Raw genomic sequence first — 10,623 nt, 5'->3', positions numbered from 1 at the left:
GTTTCTCCTATCCTCATGATTTCCTTACAAGAGTATTTATAAAGCAAATTCCAAACACTGTGGCAATATACTGCAGATGCTTCTGTTTGCATTTCCAAACAATTGGGACATTTTTACCTAACCATCGGGCCATTACATCTCCCTAACAAAAGTGTCAATAACTCCTTAGTATCATCTGATGCTGTTTATACTCAAACTCCCCCACCTCGTGTCATACAGGTCTTTTTTACTTAAAAAAAAAAATTTTTTTTTTTAATGTTTACTTTTTTTTGAGAGAGAGACAGAGTGCAATCAGGGGAGGGGGCAGAGAGAGGGAGACACAGAATCTGAAGCAGGGTCCAGGCACTGAGCTGTCAGCACAGAGCCTGACACGGGGCTCAAACCCACAAACCAGGCAATCATGACCTGGGCCAAAGTCGGATGCTTAACTGACTTGAGCCACCCAGGCTCAGAACAAACCAACTATAAAAAAGACATGTATAGTTCCTTTGCTCTAGGATGATCCAAATAAGGTCCACACATCCATTTAATTATGCTTTTAAGCTTTTATTCTCAACAGTCCTACTTCCTTTTTCCCCCTCCAGCCCTTTAATTAATTAATAAACTGGGTCCTTTTTCCATAGAACAGCACACATTCTGAATTTGGCTGTTTGCCTCTCCCTGCAGGTGTCACAGGCTCGGGCACAGCGCACACATTCATTCAGCATTACCAATGCTTCTAACGCGGGCAGAGCAAAGAATAGAGGCTTGGTCCTCACAAGTGTGAGGACCCCCCGGGAGACCACAGGGCCAGCCCTCCAACTTACGGGGTGCCTGCAGGCTCCAGCCTCCCCGCAGGCTCCGGCCTCCCCTCTTGGCAGACAGGACTGCGAGCCAGGAGTGCAGGAGCAGGAGCTGAGCCAGGGCTCCTGGGGGCCCCTCGCTGGAGGGACAGCAGCCAAGGGGTGTAAGAAAAGCCGCACCTCCACTTCAGGGCATGTGATAAAGTACCAATGGCCTTTGTCAGGCTAATGACAACGTTTGGATATATGAGCTTTAGCGGAGTCCCCAAGGTATTCCTAGGTGCCGTTCTTATTGTTATAATTTGTGTTTCGTCCCGAAGAAAGCGAAGGTGCAAAGAAAAGCAACATACACGCGTATCTCCGTCCTCCACCGTCCACACGGTAACGCTGTCACATCCGCCTCTCAGGTTCCGGCACCCGCCCCACCAGGTGTCCGGGACTGAGAGTGCCCACCAGCCCGCCCCCGGTCCTGCCCGCCATCCCCACCACGAGTCCGCAAACGGCGGGTTTACGGCGGCCCTCACGTCCCCGCAGGTGCACAGACTGCGCCCCGGCCCTCAGGTGACGTGCGCGTAACGAACGCCTGACACTCCGGAGACCCGCACCGCGCGGCACCCGCCCCCGCCCCCAGGACGAAGGGCAGCGGAAGCGCAATAGGGCTCGCCGGTTGCAAGTCTCTTGGGCTTGAGCAGTGCACTTCCGGAGCCCCGCCCCCCGAAGCCTTTTCCCCATTGGCTCTGCCCTGGACCACGCCCCTCCCGCGAGCGTCTCCTCCCACAGTTCCCTTCACCTTTCACCTCCTCACCTTCTGCGGCTCCGTAAAGCCTAAGACCCCGCCCACCGAGAGGGGAAGCTGAAGCGCGAGAGAGCGCTCAGCAATGACCCACAATTATTGGTTAATATTTTATGTCCATCAGGGGAGAAGCGGTTACGGACTGGCTGCAGGGAAGTAGTTGGGCGGGGAAGCAGGCACAGAATCTACGCGAGTGGCCAGGCCTCCGAGGGGGCGGGCCAGCGGCCTCTACGCCCGCCTGGTGCGTGCGCAGTGACGGCGGCGGCGGCGGCGGCAGTCATGGCGGCTCGGTGCGTGAGGGTGGCGCGGCGTAGCCTCCCGGCTTTGGCGCTGTCTCTTAGGTAAGGGGCGCCCTGCTGCGGGTGGCTGAGGAGGGGCGTGGTCCCCAGTGCCGCTCCTACTCGGGCCGGGACCGCGCCGCCGGCCCTGCCCGGCTCTGGCCCGGGAGCTGGGCGCGCTGGGCCCGCGGTTCGCCGACGCGGCGCGCGGACCAGCCGCGCAGGGCCTTCGCCTCGGCCCGGCTTCCGGCGCCGATCCCCAGCACTCGCGGCCCCGGCTCTGGCCCCGCGCCGGAGGCCGGGTCGCTAGCAGTTATCGGGCGTGCGTGCCCGGGCAGCGCCAGGCCGGGCCCACGGGGGCGCTCGGGGAGTTTGGTGGCGGTTCCCGGGCTTTTTCCACTCGGCCCCGAATTCCTTCTCCACCTCCGCCTTTTCCGGAGTCTCAGGTCCGGAGTGCCTCGAAGCCCGCGCCGTCGTGGAGCGAGGAATGTATTCAGACAAGTGCAGTGACTCCGCAGGGAAGGCCTCAAGAGTCGGTGCGCTCGCCTAGTTCATTATTGTTTTTTTTCCTTTTATGTGTATTTACTTGGAGAGAGAGCGCGAGCGGGGGAGGTGCAGAGAGAATCACGAGCTGGATCCTTGCAGATCCGGAGGCGGGGCTCGATCCTACCAACCGTGAGATCATGACCTGAGCGGAAATCAGGAGTGGGGAGATGAAATGACTGAGCCACCCCGCGGGCCCTGTTTTCTCTTCTTCTCATCCTGCAGCTGCTGTTTCTTCAAAGTCCTACCTCCTAAGTTAGTTTGGGAAGTAGTTAGCATCTTTGCCGTAGGAACTGCTCAGAACCAAGTCATTTGCCAGAGGAGCTGCTCTGGGCCAAGTGGAGACTGGGCAGAGCAGGACCTGCACTTTTCCTCGGAGGAGCTTTTGCACGTGGATGGGAAGCCCCGCGAGTGGGGCGAAGATTACCTACAAGGAAAGGGGATGAAGGTGTGATTGCCAGCCTGATAAATTATGTAAAACAAAACAGGGGAACAGAGAGCGGGGACCCACCTGGATTGCCTGAGTAAAACGGCCTTTCTTTTTTTCTTTTTCTTTTCTTTTTTTTTGCTCAAGTAGTTTGTGGTTTTGTATCTAAATTCATGGCCAGGAAGGCGATCAGAAGGTAGAATTAATTGCTGTCCTTGAACTACTTTTGTGGAAAGAGGCTCACAGGGGGTGGGGGTGAGAGCTGGGTAGCCGTCATGGCTGTAAGAGCAACTAAGCTCCATGAGGCTCAGTCTCGCTCTCTGGAGAACCGGATGGGCACGGGCTCTTCCCTGTCGTTCCCCTGCCACGCTGCTCCCCGACCCTGTGTGGGCTGAGCCACAGGAATCGGGACTGCGGAGCAGAGCGGGACTGCAGAATGACCGCGACTTTCCCACCCAGGAATCAGCGCAACGGAAAAATAAGACCGGCCTCACAACAGCACACTGAGTGTTTAGGTTCTGAGCGGTTTTAAATCACAAAAATAAAACACGAAAGAAAGGTTAGTGCGGTCCTCCCCCTAGTAACTGTGGGTCCTTCCGTTCTTCTCAGGGCCTGAGACACAGGTATATACACAGAATTTCCGGTTCGTCCTTAGAAAGGGCGTCACGTTTTGCCGGTTTCTCTACGTTGCATCTGTTACCGCACAGTACAGCTGTAGCGTGTCCCAGAGAAGAGAGCCGGACGTTGTTTTTGGTGGCTGCGGGGGAGTCCATGTTGTGGAAGCACCAGTTGATCCAACGATGTCCCCTCTGACGAGCGCTCTGTTCCCACCCAGCCTGTTGCTGTGCCGCCGGAAACATCCTTGTACGTGTGTTCCGCGTACTGACAGCTCTCCGGTTCACTGAGGCAGTTAATCTGGGAAGAAAACTGACTAGAGTTCATTTTCAGATTGAACTGCGGCACAATTAAGAGCAGCTCTTAAGAGAAATCTGTGTTGCAAAATTTGGGAAGAAATCTGAGTTTTAAGACCATTCTGTCATTCGTTAAAAACTTCGTGACCTTGGGTTTATGACTTAACCTTTTTCCTGTGGGGGTCAGATTGGATAAGATCTAAAGTCACTTCCAGTATTCGTTTCAGAGCTCTTTGTTTCCCCCTGTATATCCCTCTGCTCTCCTACCTCCAATCCAGACTCCTTATGTGTAACTCTTACCTGTCCTTTAGAGCCCCTCTGCACAAAGCCTTTCACGGTCTTCCATTTCCCCAAAGATAGAAACATTCTACTCTGAGCCTTCCGGAGCACATGGTTCTTCTTTTATCATGTTTAAACCCAAAATTATAGTACCTTGTCTGTAGATACCTTTTTAAAATGTTTCTATTTTGAGAGAGGGTGTGTGTGCACATGTGCAAGCAAGTGAGGGCAGAGTGGAGAGGGAGAATCCCAAGCAGGCTTTGCACTCTTGAGCGCAGAGCTCGATTTCACGAACAGTGAGATCATGACCTGAGCCGAAATCGAGAGTTGGGCACTTAACCAACCAAACCATCCAGTTGCCCCTCACACATCTGACTTTTAAGCAGAAAACCCACAGTCTTAATTCATAGCGTTGTGGACTTATCTTAGATCCTCTCCTCGGCTGTTGTGCACGGCTATGAGACAGAAGAACAGTGGCCAGAACCTGGAAGAGGACGTGGGTCAGAATGAACAGAAGACAGATACTCCCTCTACAGAGAAGATACTCCTGGACGAGAAGGCCAAGCTAGAAGAGCAGCTGAAGGAGACCGTGGTAAGGTGGCGCAGGCTCTCGTGGGGAGTGTGGTCTGTCGGACTGCAGGCGAGGTTCTTTGGATAAGTTTGGTCATTCTCCCGTTGGGACCTATAGCAGCTTCTTGCTGAAGAAGGGACTAGAACCCAAATCCTGTGTGGCTCTGGTTCTGGCAGGAGAATCATCTTCACGCGCCGCATAGATTATACTGAATTAAGACTTGAGGTGGTCTTTACAGGTGAGGAACACTCACTTTGGCACTTGAGCTGGGTCTCAGGGGAAGACCAGGGCTGGGGCCAGAGGTGTGGTGGTTGTGCTCTTCCAGGGAGGGAGGGAGTTTCGTGAACTAGTTAGAAGGACTGATTGTTACTTCACATGAAGAGGCATAGGTGGCACAAATCTGGGCCTTTAAGGATTTGCAAATGATGATATCAAACACTGTATACTGGCTCTGTTCTTACCACCTTGTGTATATTAATCCTCACAACACCCTGTGAGCCAACCGTTAGATCCCCGGTTACAGATGGGGAAACTGAGGCCAAGAAAGGTTAGGTGAAGTTCCCCAGGTCGCTTAGCTACAGAGTGGCAGAGCCAAGGTCGGAGCCTCCAGAGCCGGCTTCTTAACCACGGCACTAGAACCGCCTGCAGACGGAAGACAGGTGAGGGTAGAGGCCCCGGAGTAACTGAGCCCACGTTAAAGCAGGAGCGCTCAGTAGATGAGCGCGATGACGGGGAAATTGGAGAAGCGAACAGGGCGCCAGTGTTCAGCGATCGCTACCCAGCAAACGTTGGGATGGAGCCACGTCCGGGCAACGTTCAAAGTATCGAAGGTTCGCAGACGGGGTTTTATCTCCTCGGTGGGCTGTGGTTCTCCTCAACCCCTCCAGGTGTGGAAACTGGGTGCGTCAGCCCCCACCAGCCTTCTAGGATCCCCTGAGCTTGGAAGTTGTGCCGAGGAAGTGAGTGGTCCTTCCTTGATGGGTGATGAAACCGTCAGAGCCACGAGAAAGTCGATGTTTTTCCTCGCCCTCTCCCAGCTGTGCACACGGGGGCAGTATACATGCGAGGCACCTTGACATTTTCCTCTCCACGCAGTGCAAATAAGGACACAGGTGTAACTTACTTCTGCGTATTAAGCTGCACTGCCTGTGGTCTAAAATCCCAAACGTGATAAATGTTATCTGTGTTTTGACTTGGAATTTGCTCGTGTCACATTTGCTCTCGTGAATTTGTTCCATGATTCATTCATGTAAATTCCCTGTTTTTTTCTTTTTTTAGGAAAAATATAAGCGAGCTTTGGCAGATACTGAGAATTTGCGACAGAGGAGCCAAAAATTGGTGGAAGAGGCAAAATTATATGGTAACTTTAAACACCATGTGGTATCCATCCTAGAGAACTGTGAGGTAGGGAAGGTGGGCGGAGTGCGTCTGTGGGTATCAGACAGCAGAGTCCGCCAGGGTGAGGCAGTGAAGAGGCTGCTGGGTGCATTCTCTCTAGTCGAAATGGGTCAGCAGTAAAGTTGCAAGGAGCAAAAGTCACGGTTGTGACTCGCGCTAGAATTCTAGGTGTGATCCCTCCAGTAAGGAGTGTGCTCACTGCCCTACTGCGTGCAGACCTCGGTTAGCCTGAGGTTGTCTGAGCCTGCGGATAATTCCAGCAGGTCGGCCTGCCTGATGATCTTTCTTTAGCTACTTCGGCAGTAACCCATTAGAAAGATCTAAGCTGTCTGCATCGTCAGCATTTACGTGCTCGTGTTACTGTCCTTCCCATTTTACACTCGAGGTCATTGGGGCTTAAATGACTCTCCACGCGTCACGGAGCCAGTAAACGGTGGTGGTGTCCGTTGAACAGAAGGCTACAATTTGAGTACTCGCTCAACTCTTTTTACGGAACCGGCAGGCAGGCAGGCAGGCATCATTCTCCCACATTCTAGAACCACCTCGGGCTCACAGTGAGACATTAAATCCTTTGCCCGGGGACACACTGTAGGTACACAGTCAAGTGGACACCAACATCCAGGTCTCGTGCTGCCACACTGAACAGATAGCAGGTCTCTTCTCAAAGTATTTTTTATTCCTTTTGGTGGTAATGCCGTTCGTTGACTTCTTACCTGCCTGGCCTTCAAATGCCTGGGTCCTTCAGGGATTGGGGCTAGGCCTCCCCTCCTGTCGTCGTGCTCCCCAGGAGACTCGCCCTCCAGTGGGTCTGAAAGGCATCACGCACAGGTTCTTTGTGGCTCACACATTTCTTCTGAGTTCTACTCCTGTGTGTCCTGTGTGTGCTCCCCGTCTTTGCCTGGATGTCTCACAGGTATTTTAATTTTCCCTCTATCTGTGCTCTTCTTTCTCATTTTAGTAGGTGATTCTGTTATCCATCCTAGGGCTTATTATTTAGATCAGTAATCTGAAGTCACCCTTTCCTGTCCCTTGTCCCCACGCGCATCCCGTCCCCTGAGTGGTGAACGGCTGGTCTCTCATCCGTCCGCTTCCCTCTGCCGCCTGCGCCCTGGTCCGGGCCAAAGGGATTTTAAAACACAGGCATACCTCGCTTTACTACGCCTCGCAGATAATGCAGTTTTTTGCAGATTGAAGGTTTGTGGCAGCCCTATGTTGAGCAAGTCATTTTTCCAACAGCATCTGCCACTTCACGTCTCTGTGCCACATTTGGTAATTCTCACAACGTTTCCACCTTTTTATTGTTACGTTTGTTATGGCCTATGGTTACAACCCGCCAAAAGCTCAAATGATGGTTAGCGGTTTTGGGGAAAAAATATTATTTAAGGTATGCTGTTTTTCTATATATAATGCTATTTTACACTTATAGATTACAGCATAAACATAATTTGATTTGCTCTGAGAAACCACAACATTCATTTGATTCTCTTTTTTGAGACGTTTGCCTTATTGGGGTGGTCTGCAGCTGAGACCGAAGCGGGCCTGTGCAGCTGGGACACATGTCCACCCATTCTGCTAACCCATCTGGAACCTTCCTCTACTCTGGGCCCGCCTCTTCCCTGTAGAGTGGCCGCTCTTCAGTCCTCGGATGTTTGGATAACTTCAGGCCTTGGCTCACAGACCTCTCCCCTGACTCTCCAGTCTAAATGTAGCCCCTTAGTGGGATCTTTCCTCAGGGCCCTGGAACGCTCCTCCGTGGGGGTGTGGCCTGTAATTGTACTTGTCACCTGTGGGATTACCTGGTGCCGGTCTCTCGGACCGTCCAGTCCGTGAGGGCAGGCAGTTCCCCAAGAAGGGCACAAGCTTAATCCACGATAGACGCACGTGTTTTTATTAGGTAGGAATTTTTAAATTCCATTTTACTTATTTATTAAGAGTTTGAGAGCGAATGCGTACACGAGGGGGTGGGAGGGGCAGAGAGCAAGGGGGAGAGAGGATTCTAAGCAGGCTCTTGACTGTCAGCACAGCCCCGATGCGGCGCTCAATCTCACAAACCGTGAGACCAAACCCTGAGCTGAAATCAAGAGTCAGGACACCTAACCGACAGAGCCACCCGGGCGCCCCTAAATTCCATTTCAAAGCAGGAGGGAAAGTGACAGGAAGTCATACACAGGTGTTGCCTCCTGCAGAGCCAGGCACGGGATGCCGCGTCGTGCCCCGTCAGAGCCGTGGGGGGTGGGAGGTCCCCATTCGAGTGCTCCGCTCACCCCCAGCTTCGCTCAGCATCTGACACGTCCTGAAACCGCACAGCCCCCGCTGGGATACACCGCCTCGGATTTTGCGTGCCTTTTCTCCTGTGTTGTTTTTTCTGTTAGGTGACGTGAGGTTAAGGCCCGGGTGCGTCTGGGGGACTTTGACCCAGCGCAGCCGCCCCCGCCCCACTCGGCCTGCGGTTTGCGGGCAGTAGCGGTGACGTCCGCGGGGTGATGTGTGCGAGCGCGGGGTTTCTCAGCCCGGGCAGCACTGCGGGGGGGGGGGGGGGGGGGGGGGGGGGGCGGTTCTGCATGTCGTTAGCTGTTTGCCTTCGTGCCCGGTTAGCTCTGGTCCGAACCCAGAAAAGGTTTTTGGTTTTTGTGGGGTGGGGTTTTTTTTCCCCCTAAACATACCACGAACATTCGAGGACAGGTGAACGGTTTGCAAGGCTACCGTTCAATAGCTTGTGCAGCAGTGGGCGGGGAATGCAGATGACGAGGTCTTTCCACCTCATCTAGGTATCCAGGGCTTCTGTAAGGACCTGCTGGAGGTCGCAGACATCTTGGAGAAGGCGACGCAGAGTGTCCCGAAGGAGGAGGTTAAAGACGACAACCCGCACCTGAAGAACCTGTACGAGGGGCTTGTGATGACGGAGCTCCAGATCCAGAAGGTGTTCACGAAGCACGGCCTGCTCCGGCTGGACCCCGTGGGGGCCAAGTTTGACCCCTATGAGCACGAGGCCTTGTTCCACACGCCGGTGGAGGGGAAGGAGCCGGGCACGGTGGCGCTGGTCAGCAAAGTGGGTTACAAGCTACACGGGCGCACCCTGCGGCCCGCCCTGGTGGGGGTGGTGAAGGCGGCGTAGCGGCCGCCGCAGGGCTGCCCTGGGTCCTGTGAGATCGTTTGCCGTAACTCCTGAAAGGTTGGCTCATCTCTTCTCTACTTTTGACCCTTTCCCAAATCTTGTTGGAAAACTGTAGTAACCGGCGGCTAAACAGAGAATTCAGCCGGTTGCACGGATGTGCGAATGACCTCTATTCTAATTCGGGAGTCTGTTCGTTGATTTTTAATACACCTTTAATAGCCCCACATGCTTACGGAACAGGCCAGCGGCCGCTACGGGAGCCTAGTGTCACGGATGACACGAGCTCGATCTGCTCACGGCCTGGCGATGTCCACGTGTCGTAAGCCAAGTACGTGTCTTCAGGAACCACGCTGGCCACCCGGCTGCCCTGTGGCGCACGCTGCCCCCTGTGCTCAGCCCGCTGCCTCCATCCAGTGAAGGGAAGGCGAGGGTTTACGCACGTTCCTGCTCGGAACGGTTCCACGATGCCCTTGCTGGAGTACGTGGGCTCGTTTATAGTCGGTTACCGTCTAGCTGCCGTGAGCGGCCTCCGGCTTTTCTCCGGAGACGGGAAGTGAGCACGAGCACCTGAACAGCCCTCACCGCCTTATTTTGCCGGTAACTGAATTTGACAAAATCGGTCACTTTTGCCCTGTTTCTTTCATCTATTTGTAGAAATGTCCAGATCTATATTAGCTGGTTACTGATGGCCTGGAGGTTATTTTCCCTAGTAAGGTGGACTTTCTCAGAATCTGACAGCTGCATGCTTGGTATATTTGAAATGTTAATGTTTAATTTTTAAATTTTATTTAAGAGGATTAAAGCCCTAATATGTTTTATTTTCCTACTTTCTGATAACTGTTTTGTGTACTTTGGTGGAGGGGATCCACCTACTAAGTGTGACTTAGTCTTCCCATTCTCTGCTCAAATCCCAAGGCCGTGTACTTGGCCCACGTCCGCACACAGGTCAGCTTCCCTCTGGTGCAGCCACAGGCTGGCATGTAACTGGGCCTCTGCTGGGGGCAGATGTCTCCACCCACAGACCTGGGAAGGGGACCGGGAAGGGGACCGCAGACACACAGGAGCTGCAGCAGAACACCTCCCCTCCATTCCTCATTCGCCTGGAGAGAAAAGTGGAGCGAGTGACGTTACAAACCAGAGAGAATCCAACCTTCCACGGCCTTTGCTTCCAGGAGCTATTTGTAGGAGTCAGGTCAACACTTAAATTCATTTACTGCATATAAAGGTGGGGCAATTTATTTTGCTTGTAATTTTGAAAGATGTAGGTAATATTCCCATAATTAAAATTTTAATTTATACCACTTCAAAACATTCTCTTTTCCTTTAAGCACTCTTAAATTACTTGGTCAAAAACTTGCCCCAGAACTGCAGTCAGTGTAGTGCGCTGAGAAAACCCAGCTGGGGTCACAGCTCTGCCCTTTAGTCTGTGTAGCTGGGAACATCTCGGGTCACCTTCCTGGAACTCCTCTGTAAAACCAAAGCGGCCTAAGTGACTCTCAAACGAATTTCTGCAAACGGGTGCAGCC

The 10,623-nt window shown here is 53.1% G+C and overlaps 1 protein-coding gene across 4 annotated transcripts; it reads left to right on the top strand.

The window, feature by feature from the left end:
- The first annotated feature begins 1,651 nt into the window (after positions 1–1,651).
- Positions 1,652–10,406, top strand: GRPEL1 (GrpE like 1, mitochondrial). Of its 4 annotated transcripts, XM_042985065.1 has the most exons (5): positions 2,145–2,389; positions 2,622–2,844; positions 4,443–4,605; positions 5,863–5,944; positions 8,751–10,406. In XM_042985065.1, exons 3-5 carry the CDS (start codon positions 4,471–4,473, stop codon positions 9,095–9,097), a joined length of 564 nt encoding a protein of 187 aa, XP_042840999.1. In that variant the 5' UTR covers positions 2,145–2,389; positions 2,622–2,844; positions 4,443–4,470; the 3' UTR covers positions 9,098–10,406. The 4 variants fall into 4 exon arrangements, with proteins under 4 accessions (XP_042840995.1, XP_042840999.1, XP_042840997.1 ...); XM_042985061.1 differs by lacking the exons at positions 2,145–2,389; positions 2,622–2,844 and adding an exon at positions 1,652–1,916; XM_042985063.1 differs by lacking the exon at positions 2,622–2,844.
- Positions 10,407–10,623: the final 217 nt, after the last annotated feature.

This window comes from Panthera tigris, chromosome B1 (assembly GCF_018350195.1).
Source record: "Panthera tigris isolate Pti1 chromosome B1, P.tigris_Pti1_mat1.1, whole genome shotgun sequence".
Classification (NCBI taxonomy): domain Eukaryota; kingdom Metazoa; phylum Chordata; class Mammalia; order Carnivora; family Felidae; genus Panthera; species Panthera tigris.
The sequence above is the reverse complement of the archived record's forward strand: the minus strand, read 5'-3'. Positions and strand labels throughout refer to the sequence as shown.